General features: G+C 41.0%; 4 protein-coding genes and 1 long non-coding RNA gene across 7 annotated transcripts in view; all 5 read left to right on the top strand.

Annotated features, from left to right (window-relative positions):
- Positions 1-1083: 1083 nt before the first annotated feature.
- zfpl1 (zinc finger protein-like 1) lies at positions 1084-4620 on the top strand. The gene is made up of 8 exons (XM_031857353.1): positions 1084-1239; positions 2033-2145; positions 2239-2350; positions 2604-2797; positions 2919-2997; positions 3127-3318; positions 3456-3579; positions 3693-4620. The coding sequence occupies exons 2-8, from the start codon at positions 2044-2046 to the stop codon at positions 3877-3879; spliced, it is 990 nt and encodes a 329-aa protein (XP_031713213.1). The 5' UTR covers positions 1084-1239; positions 2033-2043; the 3' UTR covers positions 3880-4620.
- A 2278-nt stretch (positions 4621-6898) lies between these two features.
- LOC116388771 (uncharacterized) lies at positions 6899-9260 on the top strand. Its single transcript, XR_004213084.1, has 3 exons — positions 6899-6951; positions 8507-8750; positions 9032-9260. It is a non-coding gene; the product is annotated as an uncharacterized LOC116388771 (long non-coding RNA).
- A 1177-nt stretch (positions 9261-10437) lies between these two features.
- LOC116389022 (stress response protein NST1) lies at positions 10438-14176 on the top strand. The gene is made up of 7 exons (XM_031857412.1): positions 10438-10625; positions 10688-11291; positions 11641-11669; positions 11944-12105; positions 12825-12891; positions 13108-13212; positions 13385-14176. The coding sequence occupies exons 1-7, from the start codon at positions 10438-10440 to the stop codon at positions 14174-14176; spliced, it is 1947 nt and encodes a 648-aa protein (XP_031713272.1).
- Positions 14177-15652: 1476 nt separating this feature from the next.
- rom1a (retinal outer segment membrane protein 1a) lies at positions 15653-21124 on the top strand. The gene is made up of 5 exons (XM_031857363.1): positions 15653-15740; positions 16001-16234; positions 18206-18636; positions 18757-19003; positions 19454-21124. The coding sequence occupies exons 2-5, from the start codon at positions 16085-16087 to the stop codon at positions 19658-19660; spliced, it is 1035 nt and encodes a 344-aa protein (XP_031713223.1). The 5' UTR covers positions 15653-15740; positions 16001-16084; the 3' UTR covers positions 19661-21124.
- A 358-nt stretch (positions 21125-21482) lies between these two features.
- The window catches only part of frmd8 (FERM domain containing 8), a 9508-nt gene continuing 3411 nt past the window's right edge, over positions 21483-27579 (top strand). For 2 of the 3 annotated variants that reach the window (XM_031857292.1, XM_031857291.1), the window contains exons 1-8: positions 21491-21721; positions 22725-22822; positions 22971-23138; positions 23345-23446; positions 24829-24887; positions 25114-25280; positions 27038-27253; positions 27352-27475. In XM_031857292.1, the coding sequence (XP_031713152.1) occupies positions 22732-22822; positions 22971-23138; positions 23345-23446; positions 24829-24887; positions 25114-25280; positions 27038-27253; positions 27352-27475 (927 nt within the window). In that variant the 5' untranslated portion in view covers positions 21491-21721; positions 22725-22731. Of the gene's footprint in view, positions 21722-22724; positions 22823-22970; positions 23139-23344; positions 23447-24828; positions 24888-25113; positions 25281-27037; positions 27254-27351; positions 27476-27579 lie in introns of all 3 variants that reach the window. The other variant, XM_031857290.1, reaches the window with a different exon arrangement.

Genomic DNA, 27579 nt, shown 5'->3' with positions numbered 1-27579 from the left:
ATAATAGCAAGAAAAACTACACTGCTTCTTCATAAATCTGTTCTTCTCTTGTCTTTCACTACTTTTAATTAAGTCCTTGCCATAAGGCGCAGGCTTATGATCATAAGCCCCTGCAATCATTGATTATTTGTTTAGAAGATCCACACATACACAAAGATGACCAATCATTTACATAGTATCTGTAATAACGACATGTTGTACTCTGTTCTGCTGATGAAAGGTTAATATCTTGATCTACACAGACAGTGCTGATTGGTGAATAATTTAACCCAACATTCTGTGTACTTTTGGTAACAGCCAATACTTTATTGGCTGTCAGTTTGTACACCATCTGGTGTCTAAACACACTAACTGCAATCTGACACAAACCTGCCAAGTATAAAAAGGCAAGAGAACAACAACACAAGCAGCAAGAAAAAAAATGAAAAACTGAATGTGAATGAAAAACTAAAAAGTATGAGACAGTTTCATCACATTGATTGCTCTCCTCCACATTTAAATGATATTAACCCTGTTTTTGTGCACATTTAAATGTGTATAAATCATAGCGTCCACTAGAGTCGTGAGAATCTACAGAGAGACACATGGTGTTGATAATGAATAATTCCTGGTAAACAGGCTACCTGTCTGTCATAAATCTCTCAGACAGAAGACTGTGAGAAACTAGAGCACAAAATATACAAGGTCACAAAAATTACCTTCATTCATATAATTCACAGTGTCAGTGTATGTCAGTTCGGATGCTATAAGCACCTGTGCATGTAAAATAAAGCAGAGCCTCCTCCAGTGCAGTACTGATTAAGAACATGCAGTCATCAAGAGAAGAAGAAAAAAACAAAATGGCGGTTTGACAATGATAAACAAACGTGCCTACATTGTACATGTAACTAGACCGCGTGTCAAACAGAGTTACATTTTATAGTTGTATAACAATCATACTGATGATTACCTAATTGAAAAAACAACATTTTTAAAAAGGAATCTGGAGAAATATGCACTCCGGGTCAGCAGATGGTAGATTGCGCCTGTTGGTCTCTCACAGAAATACACGAAGAAGAAACGGAAGCGGAAGAGACGTGGCACATAAACAGAGAGAGGAAGGAACCAGCTAGCTGCACTTAAGTTTACTGATGACAGCTTCTGGAGACGCCTTCCGCGTGAATTTGACAAGGAAGCGTAAATGAAAGTCGTACACCTTTACCTGAAGCGAACGGTACTTGATTAAAGTCGGTGTGACAGGTAACACGTTGCTATTAATCATTTGCGTTGGAACTTCCTCAAATCTAACAGCTAGCTAGATTAGCTCGCTAACGTTACTTCACCTGATAACTTCCTGCTAGGGTAGCAGCTAATGTTAGCTTGGATACATGTTTTTTGAATGAGCTTCCTAGAGGTGTCATCACTGACCAGACGTGTTAGTCGGTGTTGAAACATGACGTTAGAGCAGAAAAACGGAGTCTGGACCTCCCGAGATGTGTAACGTTACGATACGATAACTTATGTCAACTTCGCAAAAACCACAACATTCGCACATTCACACCAACAGACGTTATGTGTATGTATTTATGTGTGTGTGTATATATATATATATATATATATATATATACACACACACACACATAGTGAATATGTATTCTAAGCATTAACATAACTGGTTTGACAGAAGAGTTACACACATCATACAACTCACTGATGTTCAAACTCTTCTCACGACAGTGTCTGGGGAAATGTCAGGCTGTTACTCAGGGAAAAGGGAAGAGATGAAGTTATGTTTTGTTTCTAGTCTGTATTAAAGACAACATTAGCCACAGGATACATCATTTCAGTGGAAACCATTTAATATACTTTGCTTTTGCTAGTAAATGAAGACAGCCTCTTCTTGCTTCTGGCTTCTCATCTGGCTACTCATACATAAACATGAGGACGGACTGTAATTTACAGAATCATGACAATAAGGATCCTCAGTCTGACGTATTTTTGTTGTTTACATTCATAACAAACCTGCATTTGTTTCTGTTTTAACGCAACACAGCGAATGTGGCTATGGGTCTCTGCAAGTGTCCGAAGAGAAAGGTGACCAATTTGTTCTGCTTTGAACATCGTGTAAATGTGTGCGAGCATTGCCTGGTCTCCAACCACAACAAGGTCAGTGAGTGAATAAGTATCACGCAATTTATGTTTGTATAAGAACTTGTAACAGCACATTACAGATCTGTATTTCCACTTGGTGCCCCACAGTGCATCGTGCAGTCATATTTGCAATGGCTCCAGGACAGCGATTACAACCCCAACTGTACTCTGTGTAATAGTCCATTGAATGCTCAAGACACTGTTAGGCTGGTCTGCTACGGTAAGATTATCATCCTTCTGTTTAACTTATTGGGAATACATGCTCGCATGTGTTAAGCAAATCCACTGGTTTTTAAAGGAAGTTCGACAGCATTACAATAAACATATTTTTCCACTTATTGTTAGTTGTGTCTAGAAATGATAAACAATGGAGATGAATGGAATTTTTGATTTAAAAATAAATAAAAAGAAATGGCATCCCACCATTGTTGCTGTGGCGTGAAGCTGTTTTTTTTTTTTTTCCCCTTCCACAGATGTGTTTCACTGGTCCTGTCTTAATAACTTGGCCTCTCGGCTGCCCCTCCATACGGCGCCAGCTGGATACCAGTGTCCCACCTGTCAGAGTCCAGTGTTTCCCCCTTCCAACCTTGCCAGCCCAATTGCTGATGTGCTGAAAGAACAGCTGTCATCTGTTAACTGGGCTAGAGCAGGTTTAGGGCTGCCGCTGGTAAGGGCCTATTATTGTTACATTATGATCTCTAAACCATTAGATAGTCTTCCAGAAAACAACTCGCATTTAGAACTCTGTTTTTGTAAGATATTAATAAAATGTCATGTTCGACTGACAGATTGAAGAGCCCGTTGGGGTCCTTGAGGAGACCACAACTAATGATGTCACTGATTATACTGACTGGTCAACATTTGATGGTGAGCCTTAGTGTTTACTGTTTAGTAAATTGCAACATGCTTTGTAGCTGTTAATTACACAGTATCATTTAAGTGGTTTAATCAAACTCTTTTTTTTTTTTTTTTTTTTTTTTTTTTAACTTTCCACAGCACAAGAACAAAGTAACATTTACCCCAGCCACTCTTACAACACCAGCCTCAACCCACCAACAAATCCTGTCCCACCCCCGGCACAGGAAGACCTCGGAGGTCCTCGTAAAAATGGGGACCCAAATATGCAGGAGCACTCTGCGGTCAACTTCCCTAATGACTCTACCCGTGACACAATTACACTACACACAGGTAAAGCAATGGAAAGCCCTCTGAATCGCTCTCTTCCTACTCTTAAAGCCCTAAAAGTTTCAAATGATAGTGGAACACAGTGAACATTCAACATTCCGTGTTGCCTTCCATCCTAATAACTCGTTGTTATTCTCCAGCATCGTCGCCAAGAAAGATCTATGACACGCGGGCCATAGATCACAGCTCTGTCACACAGATTGACTTTGACGATGACAAGTACCGACGACGGCCAGCGTTAAGTTGGTTTGCTCAAATTCTAAAGTTAGTATCATGATCTGCTGTGGAATGCCCTGTTACTGCTTTGCACTTTGAACAAATCACTATGCAAAGGTCACTGTGATCCCTAATTTTTGGCATTTTTGTTGTCCTTTCAGAAATCGCACAGGTGGAAAGCGGACATCTCTGTCCTGGAAACAGCGGGTCTTCATGATCCTCGTGGTAGGGGCTCTGGGATTCTTCACGTTGATAATCATCATGGCTAAACTTGGACGTGCCTCCGCTGGCTCCGACCCAAATTTAGATCCTCTTCTTAACCCCCACATTCGTGTGGGGAAAAACTGATAAGCATTGATTCCTTCTTTACCTTCTGTGTTACACAATGTAAGCCTGTGTAGAACGAGCTGAAATGGGACTTTCTAATACGTGGTTAGCCCAGCAGAGGGAGGCATTTACTAAACTTGAGTGGAAAAGAGACACCGTACATTTTGTTTAAGAATGGATGCAATCTCTACGCAGTAGGAACATGCCACGGCCCTTCACAGACCATAACACATCTCACTACATTCACAACGTTTCCTGTGATCCAAGCAAAGCAACCCGCAAACGGCAAGGGTGACCAATACCAGGTGCATATAGAAGCAGGATCCGGTTATTGTTGCTCTGAACAGCTAATGCTGAAGAGGGGTAGTATTTATATTCACAAATCCAACTCTGTTATCAGTGATCTTTGTAAGTTGATTTTTTTTTTTTTAAAGTTCAGTAGAAACTAAATAATCGCTTCTGATGTGGACAGAACATCGTTAGCTGAATGTATGTGACCCACAGCCAAACGTTCGGTAACGTTGACACGTTTATAGACTGACTCCACTCGCTGATTTGATTTGAGCGGCCGTTGAGTGTTTTCTCCCTTACAGAAGATGTGGCCCTCACAACTGGAATCACAGAAAATGAATACATAACTATTTATGGGTGTCTGCATTACTCCTGAAATTGAGTGCATTGCTTTTAGATTTGCGATACATACTGTATGTACATTTTCCTGAAGTTTTTTTGTTCTGTCTATTAAATGGGAATACTACAGAATGTCAGTGTTGAAACATTTTTTCCAAGTCCATGAAACATGGCCATTACCTACTGCTGTGCATAGGCAACATAGACTGAAGAATTGCTGATAAGTCAGTTGTTTTGCATTTTCAATGAGAATGAATAATGTTCTGTCATAAACCATTATAAGTGCAGTAGCTCAAATAAACATGGTGGTGTGTGGTAGCATCTATCTGCTGCTCACAGCAAGTAGACGCTCACTTTTATAGTATGTCAGTGCTCATACATCTGTCTTCAAATAATTCAAAGTTTACTTTCAACGCTAATCCAGTTTGTACCTTATTTCGACCGGTGGCAGGTGAAAGTAAAGATTTATTTCTGATGCACTGAGCTACAACCACCTTAGAGTATCTTACATGCATCATCACCTGGTGGGATAAGCTTCATAATGATGCATTTTTATCAAGTTCATGTTTGTTTTGTGAGCCCAACCTGCACTTCAAACTCCATCAAAATGTGTGTTTTGGGAAATATGTTAAGTGTTCGGATTGCCAACGTTGTCAAATGATGCAGTGGTGAACTTCAGAACGCAAAGGGGAAGATAAGATAGCAAAAGTGTATTTTTTGTGCAAACAACAAACTTCATTGAAAGATTTGTGCATGTCATTGTTGTATCCCCACATGAATTACACACAAACATATCACATGCCCAATCATTTTTCGAAACAGGAAATTGGATATGGTTTGATAGTTAGGCGATATATCAATATTATATTTATATGACAAGTGCATGCAAAGGTCATACAGTATTTCCTCCTCACAAATATGAAGTTATTTAACTGGACGTATGACAGTAATGTGCATTACTGGACATCCTGTATGATGTAACTTTGTCACATGCTGTCCTTGGGAATCCTCATACATCTGTGTTATACATACTCGCAATACGTCACGTGTTTACGTGTGAAAGTTAGTCGCCTCATCCAACTTTCCATTGCGTTTGCCAAACAGTCACAGCAGTGTGGGTTTGCCATTGATTCTCGGTGCATCTGTCTGAGCCTTATTGCATTGATGCTGGGAAACCTGCCAGCGGCAATGACGACACGTTCTGCAAAATTACAACGAGGATGACAGATCTGGCACTTGTACACGGCACAACTCTGTGGTTACTCTTGTCTGATACATGTCTTGACATTAAGAAAGCGGTTTAAACTGTGAGTGGTCTAATATAACGTCACATGCCTTTTGCCCTTGTCACTCTATTGGAGTTCAATGTGTTTCTGAACTCTGAGTTATTAGATTGCCCATTGCACTGACATAATAGGGACATCCTGATCGATAACCTGACACTCTGTAGTTACGTGCATACTGTAGGCAGCACAGTTCTTCTGCCCTGTTCTCATGATGACAATCATAAGTGGAAAAAAAATATCTTTGTGGTGAATTGTTGTACTCCAAAGTGTTTTGGCTCTTAGCTCAGCCTTTTTCCCAAGAATATTTTCACATGAACAAAGCAAGCACTTTCATATTCTGACAAGTATTCTGTGAATACTTAAAACTTATGTAACACAAGAGGAGGTGACGTCTGACACCCACCCACTGTCATGCCTCAGGGTATACAGGCTCACTTCAACAGAGGAGTTTTGCTACTTTGGATGTAGCGCGCTAAAGGGACCCCTGTACAAGCTGAGGAATGAGTGCTTGAGGCCAGCGTTTTGTGGCTGGTACAGTCACTCAGAGTCTATATATTTAGAAGTCCATATATCATTATGTGTTCAGAACATCTAAAATATTAAAATTTAATTGAGATATGCTGAGATTCTCTGGAAAGCCAAACTGTAAACATCATGTTTTATTACATTCTGCTTGGCAGTTTGAGTGGTTTATTAAACAAAAAGCTAAAATATTCCTGAGTGGATTTGATGAAATATTTGGCATCGCTTTGATATCTTTCATCTACCATTGTCTAAAAATCCATGAAATAGAGTGTGAATGTGAATACACTAATGTTTATATGTATAGTTTATACAAATGTATAGTGTGTGTTGATCATCTGATTGTTGTATTTGGAGTTATACTATACATGTACAGTACTGCATGTTACTCATTCATGCGGGTATCTTTGACGTACTCGCATAAGCCGTCATGTACAGCACAGTATACAGCGCAGTTCGATACAGTTCACTGTAGCTACGTGCAACAACTGTCCCCTCTGTCATTGGATGGCACAGGACTATATATTGATGTGTCCGTGTGTGTGGTCTTCACATGGGCCTCCCAGTTCAATTAGATGGTGCATCACTGAGAGAGAGGTATTGTTATTTCAATGAACACCACTGCCTGTCTCATTCCCGAGGCTTCTTTGAGGACGTAAGTACAGACGTTGGCATGATAAAATATCTGAATTAGCCTCTCTGTAGCTGCTGCTTTCTGAACTAGACTTATCTTGCTTTAGAAACTTAGAACTTGTTTTGGAATGAAATGTTTCATAGCACTGCTTGTGAGCTGCATTTTGCACAAAAGTCTGCATGTGATTACCTTTCACATTTGCTTTATCACTGCATGTAGTGCTGACTTAATTAGCTTTCACAAGAAAAAATATTTTGGCAACACTTTCTATGACGACCACATCTATAGTGGGTTCATTCATAGTAAATTCATAGTAAGTTATAATGCATTTATAATGCGTCACGACTGAACTCAAAAATACACTTCTGATATGTTATATCTGATCAACAGTCATAAAACATTATAGATGTGTCTTATAATAAATGATAAGTGCAATTGTCTAATGGATGCTGCAACTAGAGGTTGACTGATGGGCTTATAATACATTATGACCACCTAAACCAACCTATACACACCTCAACATTCAAAAGTTTGGGTAGTTATCACTGTGTTGAGAAAAGTAAAGTAAATATTGATGCATCTATAATAACGCATGCTTTATCATAACCTTTCATTGTATAGGGTTACATTACATTACATTACAGTCATTTAGCAGACGCTTTTATCCAAAGCGACTTACAATTCAGATTCTATCACAGCTACGGGAGCAATTTTGGGGTTAAGTGTCTTGCTCAAGGACACATCGACATGCGGCTAGCGGAGCCTGAGCCGGGGATCGAACCGCCAATCCTCTGATTGAAGGACGGCCCTGCTGTCCACTTAGCCCCGTTGGGGTTCATGCATTTATAAGAATCTATGCTGCATACAATGGGTCTGCTTTAGAAATGGAACCTCAAGGTGTAAAACCGATATGATTTATTCAAAGTAATTATAGAAATCATCACTTATGATGCAGATTATTTTACTCTTACTCTTTTCTTACCACCAACAATGAAACGTTATGATAATTCATGCATTATAACAGATGCATCATTATGTGCTTAACTTTACTTAACACATGCAATGATAACTTATGATACTGCATGATTTATTTTCCATTATAGCATACTATGAGTGCTTACTACAGTTGATTGTTGAGGTGTGTATAGGTGAGTTTAGGTAGCCATAATGTATTGTAAACCCATTCAGTCAAGAATCCATGAGACACTTGCACATCTAATTCATTATGAGTCACATCTATACTGTTTTATGACTGTTGATATAGTGGGATAGAGAGCATTATGTGTGTTTGTGAGAGTAGTCATGAAACCTTATAAATGCACTATTATTCACTATGAATGCCCTCATAATGGACTATAGATTTGGTCTTCATAGAACATGTTACCATGGGGGTTTTAATACTTTGGTACAAGTGAGAAATGAGTTAGATAGTTTGATTATATTATATATTACGTGATCACCATGTTTTACCTAATTTACAGCAATAATAGTATGAATCAAAATCTAAGTATTTACGTGTTTCTATTTCTGTATGAAAGATAGTCACGGCACACTGAATTATGTACCATTTCCACAGGGATTAATATCGTGCCAGTTGCAGACGGCTCTCAGCTGCAGAATTATTTCACACCTTTCCATCCTCATCCGGACACCAGAGACGTCAAAGATCATAAGACTGAAATGAGCGACCATCAAGAAAAAGACCGCAAGCACAGAAAGACTGCTAACTCAAAATCTCAGCAAATGAAGCACCATCACCAAAACCAAGGCCATGGTCATCGTCAAAAGTTACATCAGTCAGATGACAACGATAGCAATGAGTAAGTTTGGACATTTGTTCCACTGTGTATTGCCTGTCCCCATGTACAGATTCTGTGCTTAGGTATAATAAGATATTAAAGCCTTCAGATTTTTTTTATTTGTGTTAGTTTTCACATTAGAAGGATTAAAGTGGCAGAGATCTATTTCCTTCTTATTAAATCCACTATAGGAGTTTTGATTTATACATTTGACCTGCTATTGCAAAAATAATTAACATCATCATTAGCTACAGTATTGTATTCAGTGTGTCTTTAACACTGAGGTTTTCTCTCTAAAATAGCAGCCATTCAAGAGCCGAGGACAGGATTTCCGATGATCATCCACCCGATGATCAAAGTCAGTGGGATGATGACAAGACTCGTCATCCTCGCCATTGCCATCAGAAGCAAAACCATCGGCATGTCTCTCGTTCAGAAGCTCCCCTGAGTTCCTCAACTGGTTCCTCTTCATCGTCCTTCTCCTCTTCTTCTTCTCCATCAAAACCTTCCTCCTCCTCTTCATCTACTTCATCAACTCCATCCTCCTCTTCTTCTTCTTCTTCTTCTTCTTCCTCCTCTTCAACATCTTCATCCTCCTTGAGGCTGTCCTCTGAGACCAGCAGTAAGTGTTCGGAGAGACATCCACTTAAGAAGCCCGGGCATTCACAGTCTTGTGCAGACATTTCCAAGAAACATAAGTACTTTGAAGATGAAGACAACGACACAGCCCCTTTGATAGATAAAAGAGGTCATCAAAACAGGCACACTGCCAAACAGGAGAAAGGAAAGTCTTCTCGCAATGGCCCCACTCATGGCACCCTGAAGAACACACAAAGGACCATTAAAGGCTCAGGAAATAATGGTGTCCGCAAAGCCAAATCAATGGAGGCTCTCATTAGACCCAAAGAAAGAGAAAGGCATGGAAATGAAGATAAAATTGAACTAGAGAGGAGAAAAGGTGGAGCCAGGAAGAATTTAACAAAGGAAAAAATGAAGTTCTCTGCCTTCCTTAATGAGATCACTCGGCAGGTTCTCAGCCCAATGAGACTCACCACTCTTGGGGTTACAAATGCTCAAAGTCCCTGCAGTACAGGGCAGGTCTCTGTTAGATCCAGTAAAGGAGTAAGCAGCACAGAGAAACACAGACAGCAGAGAAGTCGGCATGCCAGTGCAGACTCAGCTAGCTCCGGCAAGAACTCCCATACCAGCAATCACTCGTCTTCTCTTTCTCCCTCTCAATCTCTCCACCACCGTCACCGTCACCGTTCTACAGACTCACCTCATCGCATGGATCACGGGCCTAGCAGCTGCACTGATGTTAGCTATTTGAAAAGACATCACTCGTGGTCATCCCAGCATCGCTCCCATTCACCGTCTCATGAGCACAACCACCACCATCACCAGGGAGACCATCACAGTCCTGTCCATCATCATAAGGATCACCAGAGCCCCACTTCCCACTATGGTGACCGTCACCACAAAAACCATGATGAAACACACCATCGCCATCACTCTGGAGACCATCACCATGGAGACCATCATCATGGAGATCATCATCATGGAGACCATCGCTCTGTAGACCATCATCATGGAGACCATCATCATGGAGACCATCACCATGGAGACCATCATCATGGAGACCATCCCTCTGTAGACCATCATCATGGAGACCATCATCATGGAGACCATCCCTCTGTAGACCATCATCATGGAGACCATCATCATCATGGAGACCATCGTCATGGAGACCATCATCATGGAGATCATCACCATGGAGACCATTGCAGCCCACATCACCAACACAAAGAGCATCATCACAGTGCAACTCTTTATCAACACCATGGCAACCATCATAGACCTTCTCTTCCCCATCACCATGGAGACCACCAAGGCCAGGCTCAAAACCACCAACATGGCAACCACCACACCCCAACACATCACCATGGAGACCATCACAGTTCAGGTCACCGCCACCACAGCAACCAGCCAAACATTGAAGGTCCTACTACACCACGTCACCATGGAGACCACCACAGTCCAGACCATAAGCATCACCATGGAAACCACCACAGTCAAGACCATAAGCATCACCATGGAGGCCACCACAGTCCAGACCATAAGCATCACCATGGAGACCACCACAGTCCAGACCATAAGCATCACCATGGAGACCACCACAGTCCAGACCATAAGCATCACCATGGAGACCACCATAGTCCAGACCATAAGCATAACCATGGAGACCACCACAGTCCAGACCATAAGCATCACCATGGAGGCCACCACAGTCAAGACCATAAGCATCACCATGGAGACAAGCACAGCGAAGCTCACCTGCATCACCATGGAGACCACCACAGCAAAAGTCATCACCAAGGACATGAACCTGAATCACGTCTCAACCAGCCTCACTCCAAAAACGACCTCGACCTGGACCTTGACCTCGGCCCTCCTCTGAAGCTGGACTCTCTCTCCAGGAAGAAGGAGTCACCTAGCAACACCAGCAGCCCCTCCGGTCATGACGAGGAACACACAAGCTTCACTGGCTCATCGTTGCATAAAGTATGGCATTCCTCATTGAGTTAAGCTGCTCATAAAGTAATTATTGGCAGGTCAATAGTTGCCCTTGCTATACACGCTTGATTAACTGGTTATGTAATAATGTTCCACTCATTTGCTTGCCTATTGATTTGGGCACCAGTGTGCATGTCACGGTGGACGCTAGATTAGTTATTACAGAACAATAGATTGGCTATCATGCCCAATCTCATGCTAATCAAATTGACATTCCCCAGTAATGGTCTTTAGTCTTCTTTCAATTTTCAGGTCAATTTTTTCACTTCACTCTTTGGGCATCATAGATAATATTCCGATTTTTCTTGTCAGAGTAATTTTGTTTTCTTTCATACAGGAAAAGGCGCATGAACTTGGTAGAATCATGTAAGTGTGATTTAATTATTTTGGGTTTGTTAACTGGCAATGGTCATAGTCCAAGTGACAACCATGACTGTGATATTGCACACAGATTAATTGGTTACACACTCTGGATGTGAATATCTTAGAGAACACTGACCCGTGTAATGTTAGACCTAGTGTGTAAAATGAGAGTAATGAGAGCAACCAAAATAATTGAAATATTAAATGAATTCCTCTTATGCTCATGTGCGTTTTCTCACTCAATTGAATTCCTCTGTTGTGTATCTGTATCTGATAGGAACCTACAGGGGCAGAATGAAGGTCTGCATCAAAGTTTGCTGAAGACAGCAGTGAAGATGGAGTGTTTAGGAGAGGAGTTCATGAGCAGCCAAAAGCTGTTGGAGGCAGAACTTCAGAGGACACGTATTGAGCTTAGCAACCTCACGGAGAGGTTTAGGAGGTAACAAATGCACAGACAACACTTTTTGTTCTTCTGGTAGACTCCTGTTACTATACATAATCATACACAGACAATTTAAGCCATCTTTATATTTCCTGAGGCAAAAGATGTTATTTGTCACAAATAGAAAGAGATCTGAAAGAGTAATCAGTCGAATCTTAATATGAACAAGGCTCGGCACTGATCTATTGTCACCTCTGTTTTTAACTATCCGTCTCATGTTTCAGACCTAAGATAATAGCTGCAATTAACACATCAGAATCAGAATCAGAATCAGAACCGTTTATTTGCCACGGTGTGTTGCACATACAAGGAATTTGACATGGCGGGTGGTGCACAACAAATAAAGTGCACAAACAAACAGATACCAGTACTATAATCAAGTATATAGTGTAAGTGTATGTAAAAGTGTCAGGTGTATTTAAATAAAGAAACATAGAAGGGATGTGCAGGAGAGTGTACCGGAAGGAAATTGTCCTGGGGATGTCAGAGTTAGTGGGGGTCCCGGGCTTTGTTGATGAGCCGACCTGCAGACGGGAAAAAACTGTTCATGTGGCGTGAGGTCTTGGTCATGATGGACCACAGCCTCCTGCCAGATGGAAGGGGCACGAACAGTTTGTGTCCAGGGTGAGGTATCTTATTTAACCTCGTACAATGTGCGTGTACTGTGTACTGCAATAAATTGTAACTTCTCTCTCTTTGCCTGTGTCTGATTTCAGACTACACGACAACTGCTCCGCCACACAACAGACTAATAGTCTTCTCGAGCAAAAGCTTCATTCAGTGGTGAGATTGGAAGCATCTCTGTGTTTCTTGTGCGTGAGCCTGAATTATCAGAAACACGAAAATGATTGTAGAAACACCTTTTTCTACTGAGTTACTAAGACTAACTGAATAGTGAAAGTTTTCAAAAACTCTTGGGAGGGGATATTCTGATGTAAATTCCCCCACTTACAGAAGGCTGACCTGTGACAACTGTGCTTATTGTACTTTCTGTGTCAGGCTCAGAGTTTGGAAGGAGAACGTGGGAGGCTGAATCAGCGTATTTCAGCACTGACAGAGCAGCTCGCTGATGCAAAATTTGCCAACAGTGTGGAAACATCCAGTGTAAGATCTTTACTTCCCTCTTAAGGTCTAGGCAAACTTTTGTGGCTTCACAAATGCATTCAAAGGCAATTAGTATGTTTTTGTTTATTCATACAAAAACCTTTTCTTTATTCTTTGACTTTGCGTCATTCAATCAATAAACTGATCAATTTCTAACCTCTGCTTACTGTAGGTTACATCAGTGACACACAACACTGACCTCCATTTTCAGTCAGATGATGCCATTAATCAGATGGTTCCTCACATCGCTCCCCCTCCAGCACAGTTCATGGACGGCCATAATAACTACGAAACGGCCATAGCCGGCGGGCAGGAGCAATCGCTTGGGCCAGTTCCAGAGGAGGAGGAATCTGACTGGTCAGAGAAGGGAGATGAGACCCCACAATTTATACTGACAGGATCAAACAGAGGTCCAGTATGGAGACACCGGGAAGCGGACGTGGACAAAGACAGCGAGTCAGGGGGTGAGGAAATTGTCGGACGACACGCTCCATGCCCTCAGCAGATACCTCATCTCCAGTTCACCATTCACAACAAGAACCTGTCTGACGGCATGACAGGTGAGGGCACATACAGGATCACCACAAGTCAGAACCTCGGCTCTGCCATCCTGATCCGGTCAGCTAGCCTGGAGGAAATCCCCCTGGCTCGCCATCACATGCAGAAGGAGCTACGAGGCACGGAGGCCATGATGGACCTCCACCACCAAGGGCACGAAGGTATGGAGGATTTAGATAATGAGATCATTCATCACTGGAGATCAAGCAACGACCGGCCGATAGAAAGCAGGACGTCAGAGGCAGATAGCAGCCTGGCCGGCCTGGAGTCAGCCGAGCGGATGCTCAGTCAATTCACATGTGGATCTCAGGCCAGTGAAGGACAGCGGCATGGCAGGGCCGAGGTGCACAGCAGGACAGGAGGGATTCCAGACGAGGTGTTGAAAGGGGAGCGAACAAAGCTGTGACAGAAACATGAGTGCACTGTTCACTGTGTCTGAAATCCTAGTTTACTTTAATCGCATAATCGCAAACATCCCCTACATCTTAGATTTGGTCGTTTAATGGAAAATGTAAATGTTTATTTTTGTTGTATATATAGCCTACAGATACAGGCATTTCCTGCCTCGTTCTTACATTGTATTCTGTTTGCTTTATTGCATATAACATCGTGTAGTCATATTTAGTGTATTTATTGTGTAGGTAGCCAAGCATTGTTGATTACATTGCTTAATGCTATATACAAAAAGTGTTGAGCACAATCTAAAAAACATCCCAAAATATTGGAGAAGAAAAGCTTTTTTCAGTGTTTTCCTGCTAATCAATTTTCCTGTTGTAAAATGTAGTCTTAGCATGTCCCATATAAACTATCGTATACTTATAAATACAGTTATGAAATAGCTTTAAATGTGTGCATATTAAAACTATTGTCTTTGTGCCAAACATGTATTCACTCTAATGAACCTACTTGCGATTGAACACATTTCAAAAGCTTGTGTAAATCTCATCTATTTAACTCTGTCCATGTAACATTTAATAAACCAAATGAAGAAGCAATAAGACATAAATTGAACTGCCTACATTTGTTTTACTTCTGATCAACTTTCCTTGAAAAGGGAAATAGATCCAGGGAGGAATCTCTCTAAAATAAGTTACATAGGAAAAGTTCTGGGAAACTGAGGTGAATGACCAGGGACATTGTTCGAAAGAGTGTGTCACATCAACTAGACATTTATGTCATTATGTCAAAGAAATATTGTTTTTAATGACAGATTATATACATATATATATATATATGTATATACATATATATATATATATATACATATATATATATATGTATATATATATATTGATTTATACATATTTATATATATATAGATGATGCGACTAGACACACCACCTGTTCAGCAGGCAGAACTGACAGAGATTGGAAAGTGTGAGGCCATCTCTCCTTAAAGGATGTCATTGAGATTGTATAGCTGGTTAGGATGTCGGGATTTCTGCAGCCTCAGCACTGCACAAATGCATACTCTTTTAACAGTGAGTCCTGAACCAGTGTCAGGGGGGCAAAAGGAGCCTCATCATGCTGTCTAGATTTAGCCTGAAATGATCCTTGAATTCTGCAGACAAATCAAGCAGGAAATAAAGAACATAATAAGATATTATGATGAAATATAAATAGGAATTTATTCATCTGAATACATAGCTCATTATTTTCATCTTAAATTGACTCCAGTTTATGTGTGCATTTGAGGACAAGTGTTTCACAGTTAATGGCTTATCATAATATCCTGTCAGGTTCAATTAGTTTTGTCGTCCATGTGTGATGAGTGATGGATGCTGAGCAGACAATGGCCTGGATTCACAAACCAATTTAATGGGATAGGTAGGCATTAGTGTTAAGACGCTCACAGCATCCAGGTTTGCCAAATCCAGTGTGCCAAATCCACTGTGTGGCACACTGGATGGTACATAGTGGTCGGTGGAGATAACTGGACTTTTTCTGGACTGTTCGGGGAGACAAATAAGGTGAATTTTGATGCACCAATATCTGTTTCATTGGGAATGAGCAACTTGTGAAGCTGTAAAACCTTATTCTCCAAGGATTTTGCACCAACCTCTCAGTTTAATACTTGAGTCAAAGTTTGCTCTCAGAAAACTATCATCAGTGGGTTTTTAATTGTGCTTGCTTTGTTGCCATTGATTTACTTTTCAAATTCAGTGTTGAATTTCCGTTTTGTCATCGTCATCTCTGAGTCCTGCCTCTGACCTCTCTTTCCTCCTGGCAGAAAAAGCCCAGCATCGGCCCTCGTGACCTCGTCGCTCTCCTTCCCCTATTCCCCCGGTAAGACTTGGATTCCCTCGCTGCAACCATGGTGGTGATGAAGATGAAGTTCCCCTTTCAGAAAAGGGTGAAGCTAGCCCAGGGACTGTGGCTCCTCTCCTGGTGTGCCACAGTCGCCGGGGCTATCACCTTCAGCCTGGGCTGCATCCTCAAGACGGAGCTCCGCAGGAGGGCAGAGGTACTCAAGTTTTACTGAAGCTTAGTTCATTTCATTCCAAAGCTTTTAGTTTATGACGTTTTTTTTAAACATGTACTGTAAATGATCAACACATTGCAACAATCAACAGTGTAGTAACTTATAGTTTGATTGCAGAAGTGAGTGACATGATGTTCCTCAGTGTATAGATACTGTATATAGTGTATACTATAAGGGAGTCGACCAACTGTGTGCCTACTGGGAGGAAAACAACAACATGCCTTGTTTCCAACAGATAACACATGAACCTCTAAACACTAAGTTGTCCAATAAATATCTACATTGAGGGACAGCGTTTTTGGAAGTTGTTAGTTGACAAGGTTGATTGCACACCAATGTACTGATTTACATGAATAACAGCATGCACACCTGACAGATGACAACTATGCCTGTCTTAATTTTAAACTGTTGGTACAATATTTTTGGGAGAAAAAGGATAAATTAAATCTGATACTGTCAAAGAAATGTCCTTAGAGACCAAGAAGAGGCAAATACACCTGTGACCCACTTTGGATCCTGACTCATCTTTTAATAAACCAGGCTCTGTCAGCCTTAATCACCCTAATCCCTACTCCTGAAGGCAGTCATAACAACTTTGCATTGACAACAAACCTCTATAGTTTTTAGCTTATTTGAATTTCCACATTTAAGTAGTTTGCATAATTCAATATTTTGCACCCTCAAAAACATCCTATTTGCACAACTATGTATTTACAGCTATGTTGTTCACGCCATCTCAGTGTTTTTGAAATAAATCACCACAATTATTTACTTCAATTATAAGAATTTTGTGCATCCGAGGTCATGACAGTATTCTGCTTGCATGGCTGTAAAAATTGTAAGGGTGAGTATTATGAACAGGAAAAGAAAGAAGAAAATTACAGACACAAACGATAAATTATAGAATCTGTGAGGCTCACAGAAATGTTCTCATGTAATGTCCCGATGTATATTGCATTGAAGTTCACCCCACTGATTCTCATCCCATCATTTTGCACTGAACTAAAATCAATCAAATGTAAGATGTTAAAAAGCCACCAGATTCTGTTCAATACTTTGAGTGTTATCCATACGACTAAACGGTCACAAATGCTTAACTATGCGAGTTTATTCAACTCTTGTCTTCTCATTTTCCTATATGAGAATTCCCAGACTTGTGGTTTGTGCAAAGATCCTCTGCAAAAACCAGTAAAATATGCTAATTTAGCAAAAACGTTTGCTCTCAATACATAGTCTCATGGTGTATAACCTTACTAGATATTACTACATTTAACAAGGGACAGATAATTCATATCTTTTTTGCTATGTATTTGCTCTATTTGCATGTTTTTTAACGGTGTACTTGTGAATCTTGCCAGCAAAATTTAGACTCATCGAGACAAGGACAACTACTGTAGTTGCCCTTGAGCAACACAGCTGAGCCTCAACGGCTTGAAGTGAGCTGCTCAGTGCTCATTAAACTCTGATTAAACTGTGACCGACTGTAATGCTGCTGATGAAAATCATTACACATACATTTAGGAGATCTCTGCTTTATAAATAAAGATTGAAGTCTCCTGAACCTTCAAGCATTCATCAACACGCATGTTCTCAAAACTCACAGAACTTTAAATTTAAATTCAAGTATGTAAAGTCAGAGACAGTCACACCCACACTTCTATAAATGCAACCAGGTCTGGATGTTTACCTACCATCAGCAACATATAGCTTCAGTAGCTTTTGAATAAAGTTTGGCAGTTGATGTGCAACATGTATTTCCAGGTGAATTTTCTGGTAATTTCAGGCAAATAGCCACATTACTTCTGTTAGGTACTTTTATTTACATGCAGCGTATGTTCACACGGTTGTTGAAATATTATGCATTACTTTAACAAGGAACGTCCTCATGTATGTTTCCTTACAGCAAACAAATAGAGTTTTTACTGATTACATTATTGTGTGACTCACTTACAGGTAATGGATAACTCAGACGTACATGTTGTGCCCGACACCCTCATGATTGTTGGCCTGGCCTCCTTGGGTATCAACTACTTTGCTTCAAAGATCTGCCAGGATGCTTTGGATGCAGAGCGGTTTCCTCGCTGGAAGAGAATGCTGAAGCCCTATTTTGCTGTCTCCTGCTTCTTCACTGTCCTCATGCTGCTAGCTGTCATCATGAGCTATGCGATGAAGGGCAGCCTGGAGTCATCCCTGAAAGTTGGCCTGAGGAACGGCATCCGCTTCTACAAGGACACAGACACCCCGGGCCGCTGCTACCAGAAACAGAACATCGATCGCCTGCAGATGGAGTTTCAGTGCTGTGGAAACAATGATTTCAGGGACTGGTTTGAGGTCCAGTGGATCAGCAACCGCTACCTTGATTTCAGCTCCAAGGAAGTGAAAGAGTAAGTTGTGCACAATGTTATAGAGGGGAGTGGGTTTCCCACCCTGAGGACATGTACAACAATCTGATTATTGCACTATATCTGCAATGCAAAAACACATCTTGTCACTTCTTTCCTTAGCCGCATTAAGAGCAACGTGGATGGCCGTTACTTGGTAGATGGAGTCCCGTTCAGTTGCTGCAACCCCACCTCCCCGCGGCCATGCATCCAGTCTCAGCTCACCAACAACTCGGCTCATTATAATTATGAATACCAAACCGAGGAGCTCAATATCTACCTCCGAGGCTGCAGACAGGCCCTGGTCAACTACTACATGGGCCTGATGAACACCATTGGGGCTGGAGTACTGTCAGTCTTCCTCTTACAGGTATACTTTGAGAAGAATCACGGTGGTTTTACAGCAATTTCAGGCAGAGTTGTTTGAGCTAAAGTCAGCTTTTGATTTGGAATGGGTCGAGGGGTAACATTGGCTTTTTGGGGACTGGTACAGCTGCCAATTTCTTATAAAACCACATACTAACATTGTGTGATGTCTTCGTTAGCACATGAAAAAAAATGTGCAGCAACAACCCACCATTCTGTATATACACTAAGCATACGCAGGCTAGGCTTCATTTACGAGAATTCTGACTTGATTTAGAATGAACACCAATTGATTCCTCGTTCATTTTTGGGGTCTGATGTGCACAATTTATGCAGTACCCATCCATCACCGCTTCCGTTTGGTAGTGTATGTGGATCCTTGATGATGCCGTCTAATGGAATCTGCTTCTATGTATGACCTGCCCCCCCATCTCTCCACCCTCCTCCCTGCCAGGGCTCTGTGCTGGTGAGCCTGCGGTTCCTACAGACCTCCATGGAGGCAGTGGCGGGGAATGAGAACACAGAGATTGAGACAGAAGGGTACTTGCTGGAGAAATCGGTGAAAGAAACCGTCATGGAGTACATCGAACCTGTGATGAAGTTCTTCCTGCTCACAAACCAGGTGGAAGAGGGTACTCCTGGAAACCCAGCTGCCCCCTAAAGCACAAATGATGTACACACATGTAAATATTTTTTACACATAGATAATTAATGATTTGAATTTGAAAGCAGAATATTAATCACAAATTTCTACAGGTTTCAAAGACTTATTGATAGTATTTTTTATTGTCTGATCACCATCACATGTGAAGTGAATGTTTAATATATTACTGTTCTTTCCCATTCACATTCCATATGCAGAACTGCTAACCACATACTGTACAACATCATAAAATATGTCAATACCCTCCATTTAAAATAAATTATTTCCCAGTTTTATTTTTTGGTTTTAATGATAAGGCCACTAGATATGAGGCACTATGCTCCGCTGCGCCACAGGACTATGGGACATAATATAACATCTTATTAAAGTTTGATGTTATTAAATGCCTCATGTTGTGGATTCACTTACTGCTTCTTTTTTCTAACAGCATGCAGACGTAGAAATACTTAAAATGTCAGATGTTACCTTCTGTAACAGGTTCTCCACGTTGCTAAGTTCTCCCTTCTAGTGAAAGGAATAGGATTATGGAGATTGATATAATCAATGTCAGTAATGCAGTGAAAGCCGTCAAGTGTGTCCTCTGTTCTGACACCTTTAATAAAGCTTTTAATCTCATTTGTTAACACTCAACCTGCTGCCCTTGCAATTAGACACCTGAGTCAGGTGGATTTAAGAAGCAGAGAACTATGCCAAGGCTTTTTTTGCTTACAAAAAAACATTTACACTATACTGAAAAAAAAAGATTTCAACTTTGTGTTCTTTACCCATTTCCCATGGCAGCTCATTTGATATAAAAGAGAAATATTCTACAGTGTTTCTAGAGACAACATATTAGTTAATCTCTGAAATCTGTTTCTAATATCAACATTGCTTTATTAAAGGTCCTATTAAAAACATATGTCTTTAGTGACTTTCTGGGGATAGGCAGACCTCCTATGACTCAAAACAATTACACCATATTTAGGTTTCGAATCACCAATACAGATCTCAGAGGCTTCCCATGTATTGTTGTTGCAAAAGATCCAATCTGTTCATCTTGATTGTATCTTGATTGAAGACCATTATGTCCATTATTATTATTATAAATATTTTGTTAGAAACCTGCCAATAGCTTGACATAATAATACCAGAACACTAATGTTGCAATGCCAAACCTGTTGTAGGTCAGAACCATGAAATAAATATTACTTTTGTGAAGGTCAGTGTACAGTTTGATTCAGTGATTCAGTCATTTTTGAGGTTGTAACTTACAACGACCTTTGCATGATGATATTATTTATTGCATGAGAGTTAAGCCTAGATGCTATTTCTGCCCACATGCAGGACAAAACAAACATGTTACATGGTACAACACACTTCGAGCAATAGGCCTATCATACATTATTACAGTACAGTTTAGTAAAGGTATACTGGAGAGCACTTCCGCAGACGAGTCTGTTTATTGAAAATGTTTCTAATAAAAACACGATTTAACTTTGGCTTACAACTGTTGTTTGTGAATCAATATATCAACAACAACCTGGAACCGAGAGAACAGGTAAATATAATTAACTGCTGCCTGCGTAGTTACAGACGCGATGACGTTTTGATCGCGTGACGGGCAACTACGCGCTCTCTACGTCAACTCCTTATTCGACTCATTTACGGGATCGTATCTTTTTGAACGTGTCCCGTGTACAATTGTTCAAACTGTACACAGTCGTTCGGTCAGTGTTAATTGCAATGACTTCCCGACCAATACTTTGAAGTATTTGCTCTTGGCTGTTTTAATGTTTACTTCATTCATGAATATCTCAGTAAACGCGGTGTTTCCAATCCTGCAGAGTGACTGTCACGCCCGTTAAAAGGGAGGTTCAGAATGAGCGAACCGTCCTCCAGTAACACACTTCAACTGTTGCAGCTGCCCGGAAAGCTAGTTTTAGACAACTGACTAGCCGTAGCCAGTGGTAAACAGCGAACCGTTGATTTGCTTATGTATTTAGCTACGGCATTTTAAAAGTTAGCTGTCCTAGCCAGCGCATAAGCAGCAAGAGGAGGGGAATTTACTGAAACTTGCAGGTAGGTGGACAATAGAGACATATTTTTCCTTCACTTGCTCTACAGTATGTCAGACTTTTGGACAAAACACCCTAAAGGGAGCTAAGTTAACTAACTACCAAAGTGACAAGATTGTTATCAACCGATTCCTAAAACGCACTGTATCTAAAAGTATCGCAATAATGTTTAGTGACAGTCTCAACACGTCGGTAATATTAGCTAGCACGGTTGATTTCCTTGCCTTTTAGCTAAATAAATGCATTTAGTGGCTTGAATCCATGGGATGTTGTTTGGGTTTATTTGAGCATGTAACGAGAGGACATGGGTAACGTTAGCTCGCTAGCCCTTGTTCCGCGGGCCTTAATTGGGATTGTGCCGCTTCGTCTCTGTATTTGCATCCTCTCTTTATTTAGGCCATTGTATATCAATGCTCGAAGCCCTATTAAATACCATATAAACGGTGCTTAATAACATTGACAGGCTGGAGCCGTACGATGAGTGCAGTTCACGAGGGTGAGGTGAACAGTAGAATAGGATGTTCTGGTCGTACTGGGTCTTTTCCAGTCGAATACCACTCGGTGGCGCAAGTGCAGTGTGAGTCCTTGACTAAATTAGCTTGATTACTTGATTATTAAAACCATGACTGGATGGGGTTGCATATGTCAGTGAGGAAGATCCACCCACTAATACTGTATCTGTTTAGTGGAGTCACCTCTGAAGCACATACTAGGTATTTATTTGAAGGTATACGAGACTAATGCCAGTATGTGTGCCACATATAACTTTTACTGGCCACTCTGGTTAGCCAGCTGTACATATACAACTTTGATTTTAAGAAATCAGGAAGTTTTCTGTTAACAAAATGCAACACTTGTCCCATCACACATGTGGATGAAAGGAGTATGACCTCATACTTTAAGTGACATCTGCACACCTGAAAACTACCATGGGTGTGGAGTTTCATTGTTATGAATGTCATGTTACTGGGTACATATTGTGACTGAGTTCGGTCATTGTGTTTCAGAGTAGAGATGGATGGAGACGACTGCAATTTTCCTCCAGATTCATCGGATGATCACTCGCAAAGAGGAAGTGTTGCTTCTTCCGCAACACTGTCCCGTGGTACGGTGCAGCAAATATTATTGTACCTCGTGGAGGATAAAATCACTCCTCAGTGTTTCCTAACATGCATGTGGTGTTGTTTCTCTTTGGCTTACTTGTCTTTGTCATTTTTTAAATTTTTTTTGTTTATTTGTGTTTTTCCACACAGCTCAAGATGTGCTTGTATACATCTGTGGTGACAGCGCAGTACACTTAACAGTAGAAGGACTCTGCAGCGTGTCTGTGCAGGAGTTGGGCCGCAGTGTTCGCGAGGCTCTCCATATTCCTGAGTCTGCACAGGATGCTTTCGCCTTCTGGCTTTGTTCTCCACTGCTCGGTAACAATTTTTGTGTGCTTCTGTGTTTTAAAAATATGTCATAGTCTGGATACAAAATGTATCATATTACACACATGCATATTTTCTCTTTAAATGATACGTCGATGTTAGCAGCTCCAGAGTCACAATAGCAAGCGGCACAAGAACCAGAGCAGGATATCGGACACGTCTCACTGTGTTACACTCGCCTCCTCCTTGCTCCCCAGAATTGCAGTTAAAGGCAAGGCATCAACCATACAAACTGTGTCGGCAGTGGCAGGACTTGCTGTATCGCTTCACTGAGGCCTCGGAGGAAGACATCTCACAAGGTGAGAGGTTGGTCTGTGTCCCGCTGTCTTCACATTTTATTCGAAGTCCGCTGAACAAGAAGCTGGGTAAGGTAAGGAGTCAGATTTCTGCTGGAGAAATGAAATTGAAATGAAGAAGTTTCTTTCCTGTGTGTTGGTTTCCACCACTGAACAGCAGATTATTTGTAAAAATTGTTGACCAAAAGATAAAGTAAGGCTCAGTGACTACAGAGGCTGTCCCCTCACTTTGCCTTATTAATTTAAAACTCTAAAAGGTCACATCCTCTAAAGTCTGCACCAGAATAAAACTGTAACCACTTACAATATGTGTATAGGGGAGGAATGTGATTTCTTACTAACTGCATGGAATTGTCAGTTTCACCATCGCCAGTACAGTACACTCCCTGCACTCGGCTTGTTTCTCTCAGTAACCTGGTTTCAAAACGCAGTCATGCCAAAGCACAGCCAGTTTCTTTCTCTGCAGCTGTTCCCTGTGGATTTGTAGCTTACTTCTAAATTGTTGTTGCTTAGTAGCTCGCCTAGGGTACATTTTCTGTCAGGTTTGCTTGAAATAAAAGAAAAGAGAAGAAGTTGGCAAGCAAAAAATTGCTGTGGTTGAACAAGCAGAATAAAACCCTAAAATGTAGGAAGTCAAAAAACATGAAGAGAAACCACTCGGAGAAAGAGACGAAATTACACTTGCTGCGTTTTAGTGAATATTTCCTATTCAAATAAATATACACGATATGCTGACAAACGGGGAAATCTGAGCGTTAAATGTTTTTTCATGTACAATGGTTAAGTTGTATGTTTTTAAAATAAATTACCATCCTCTCATACAGAAGTGGCCATGTAACATTATTATTGTCACCAGACCGTCAGTTGTTTTTTCTTAAATGTTAACGTTAGCTCATTTAAGCAGAGCTGAAACAGTTTGTCCATAAATTGATTTTTTTTTTTTTTTTTTTTTTAAGCAAAAATGACCCAAGATCAAGTTTCTCTAAAGTCTTATGTCGTGTGAAATTGAAGGTCTTTTGATTTGAGTTGGTGGTGGAACTGAACAAACAACTGGTGACACTGCTGCAAAGTTCATTGCAAAGAAATAAAATGCAACAGTGGCAGCTTACCACTAAAAAAAAACAACAACAAATGTATCATAAATGTATTGCATAATCACACCAATGCTGTTCTATATTTTTGTGGAGTAGATGGGTCTTTCACCCACCGTACAGGACTATGAGACGGGGGGGGTTGGAGTAGGTTTCCACCAGTGTTTGACACTATACCCTCACTCGTCCACTCTGGGCGTGCGGCTCAATATCACACAGTGACGAACAAACTTAAATAAGATGCAGATGGTCACCTGGACCCTAATCCATCGTTGTCCTCTGCTCTTTACTCAGATGAACCATGTCTCCAGTACCGCCGGAACGTCTTCTATCCTAAATCTAAAGAGCTGCAGGTACTATTAACCCTAATTCTGTGGAAGAACATTCAATAATCTTACATATGAGTGAATTACTAAGACATTGTAATCGATCACTGGTAAGTTTAGTAAACCTGTTGACTCCCAAAAGGGCTGAGTGGGCTTTAATATAGATTTTAGGTTAATGTCTGGAAGTTGTAGTTCTCGTTAGTTTTCCCGATGACTGATGGATAGCCGTTGTCGTCCTGCCACTCCTGAGCAGATCGATGACGAGGGAGTGCTGAGGCTTCTGTACGAGGAGGCCAGGGGCAACATTCTCACAGGCCGATACCCCTGCGACCCCGAGCACTGGGCGGGTCTCGGAGCCTTGTCTCTCGCTCTCGATGAGGGAACTGGTCTTGACGGGCAACAGTTTAGCACTACTATAAGGTAAGTTAGAAAGGTTGCTGGAAAAAAAAACAAAGTCTGGATGTGGGTTTTGAAATGCTTTTGTATTTTGGAGTTTTCTAGATGTTGTTGACCTTTCTCTTAAAGGAGTAGTTGGACACTGTGGGAACTATGCTTATTTGCTTAAATGAAACGGATAGATTCCACTCAATGTTTGTTTGGCTCTGACAAAAAGGTAAAAAGACAAAAAACAGTCTATACAGAGCCCGAGTAGGGGGGGAAAAATGTACCTTTTGCGACATCTCGCAAAATGTTTCAGATCCTGGCTGCTGAAGCTGTCTTGTTTTCTCAAAATGCATGCAATGCACCCTCGGTTTAATATTTTGCATCTTCAGTTGAAATTTGAATAATGATGTCAAGTGCAAGTTTGGTAGGACTGTGTGGGAGTCTCTCCAGGCGCACATTCTTTGGTCCATGTAGCCCATGTGCAGCAGCGTGACATGCTGGATCAAGGTGAATATAGATCAGCGGGTGTGAGAATTATTAAATATTCTCTCAGCCAGTCACATCACTGGTCTCATAGCTCTGAAACAGCTGTGCTAATCAGTCAAACGTGATAACAACAGCTCAGCAAAATGAAAAGCTTTACCTCTTTTTAATGCCTTTTAAAAAATATATATATTTGAGATCTCAAAATAGCATTCTATGAACCCCTCCCATGGGTGTGTGTGCACCATTGTTGTGGTTGTTTCCATGGACTGACCAAGAAGTACATTAACCTTTTTTCTTTTTCTTTTTTTTTACCTGTAATATCTTTTTGTCCGATCCCGGGTAAGTCTAGCTGTTTCCCTCCGCTTTCAGTCTTTATGCTAAGCTAAGCTAAACTCACCGTCTCCTGGCTCCTGCTTCCTATTTCACAGACAGACATGAGTTGTGTAACATGTAACCACATGAAAGTGAGCCAGATTTGGGCCATTTTCTAGTAAGATAATTAAAACACACAGCATTTTTTTCAACACATGATCCTACTCAGAGTTCTGCTTAAATGGACATTTTTCGTGGAGTTCACCGTTGACTCTGCAATCATCTTCTACACATAAATTACATGATGATTAACAATACAGTCTAATCAAATCCTCAAATTATGATGTGATTGGACTATTGTTGAGAAGAAAATACACAACTATCAGCTTGATGATCTTGACGTATACTGCTCATTCTTTGTATCATAATCACTAGTTGCAATTATATTTTAGATCAAGAGTTGTTCTGTTTTTTTCAGACAATCTCTAGGTAATCAGCAGTTGACGTCTTTTATGACGCCAAAGAACAAGCTGTCCCGCTTAAGGAGAGTTTTCATGTTGATACGTTAAGTGGTAGTACTTGAGAGGACGAGGTCAACATTCCAGCAACACTCGTACTGTAAAGAACTTTATTGTGAGACCAACACGTTTGATTTTGTGGCCGGCATGAAACGTATGACAAAGGATCTTTGGATGGGTGGCATGAAAGAACAAAAAATGTCAATTGAGTGATTGAAGAGGGGACCGAGTTGTATAGCAACTGCAGGAGTGAAGGAAATCGATGATTGAAGGAGAAATGTGTAACGCCACAGTAGGGCAGCGAAGGAAAGTGCTGCACTGACTCAATCGGATGTTCCAGCATCCTGTTAATCGTAAAGACGGATCAAACGGTACACGTTAAACAATGAATTGTGGATTTACCATAATCTTTTAGATTTGCACATTTAAGATGCACTCAATGCATATTACAAACTCTCTCTCATCTACTTTCCACAGAAAGAAGAAGCTGTCTTCTCTTCTGCCTGCTCATGTTGCCATGGGGAGTGGAGGTTTGCTCTCCACTCTGAGAGGGAAGTTGAGCCGTCAGACGGGCCTTGAGCAGAACCTAATGGCGGAGTACCGAAAGATCAGCACACCCGCTGGGAACTCTCCTGAGCCCACGCAGCTCCTGCACCAGTACCTCAACACATGTCACTCTCTGCCTTACTACGGGTAAGAATTTGTGCAATGAGCCATTTATACTCTCATTTGGTTTCCCTCAAATCACTTCCTATTTATTCGGTTTTAATTGGCATTAACTACGCACACAGGTGCGCTTTCTTCTTTGGGGAGATCGACAAACCAGTGCAAGGGATTCTCCAAAGGGCCAAACGCAAAGCTGTCAGTGTCGGGATCTGCCTGGAGGGAGTTTATGTGATGGATGTCAAAGAGAAGGTGAGTCTTTAGTTAACAAATCTGTGAAACAACAACACAACGCCGGGTTTCTCACTTTGTGTGTGTGTGTGTGTGTGTGTGTGTGTGTGTGTGTGTGTGTGTGT

Source organism: Anarrhichthys ocellatus, unplaced genomic scaffold (genome assembly GCF_004355925.1).
Source record: "Anarrhichthys ocellatus isolate YVR2014 unplaced genomic scaffold, GSC_Weel_1.0 scaffold18, whole genome shotgun sequence".
Classification (NCBI taxonomy): Eukaryota; Metazoa; Chordata; class Actinopteri; order Perciformes; family Anarhichadidae; genus Anarrhichthys; species Anarrhichthys ocellatus.
The sequence above is the reverse complement of the archived record's forward strand: the minus strand, read 5'-3'. Positions and strand labels throughout refer to the sequence as shown.

Excerpts from the sequence above, each read along its gene's own strand:
- LOC116389022 (XM_031857412.1), top strand. The coding sequence starts at position 10,438 with ATGGAGACCATCATCATCATGGAGACCATCGTCATGGAGACCATCATC. Across the intron at positions 11,292-11,640 it reads CTGGCTCATCGTTGCATAAA|GAAAAGGCGCATGAACTTGG; the intron begins GTATGGCATTCC and ends TCTTTCATACAG. Across the intron at positions 12,106-12,824 it reads CTCACGGAGAGGTTTAGGAG|ACTACACGACAACTGCTCCG; the intron begins GTAACAAATGCA and ends GTCTGATTTCAG.
- rom1a (XM_031857363.1), top strand. The coding sequence starts at position 16,085 with ATGGTGGTGATGAAGATGAAGTTCCCCTTTCAGAAAAGGGTGAAGCTA. Across the intron at positions 16,235-18,205 it reads AGCTCCGCAGGAGGGCAGAG|GTAATGGATAACTCAGACGT; the intron begins GTACTCAAGTTT and ends ACTCACTTACAG. Across the intron at positions 19,004-19,453 it reads TGTCAGTCTTCCTCTTACAG|GGCTCTGTGCTGGTGAGCCT; the intron begins GTATACTTTGAG and ends CCTCCCTGCCAG.
- zfpl1 (XM_031857353.1), top strand. The coding sequence starts at position 2,044 with ATGGGTCTCTGCAAGTGTCCGAAGAGAAAGGTGACCAATTTGTTCTGC. Across the intron at positions 2,146-2,238 it reads TGGTCTCCAACCACAACAAG|TGCATCGTGCAGTCATATTT; the intron begins GTCAGTGAGTGA and ends GGTGCCCCACAG. Across the intron at positions 3,580-3,692 it reads TGGTTTGCTCAAATTCTAAA|AAATCGCACAGGTGGAAAGC; the intron begins GTTAGTATCATG and ends TTGTCCTTTCAG.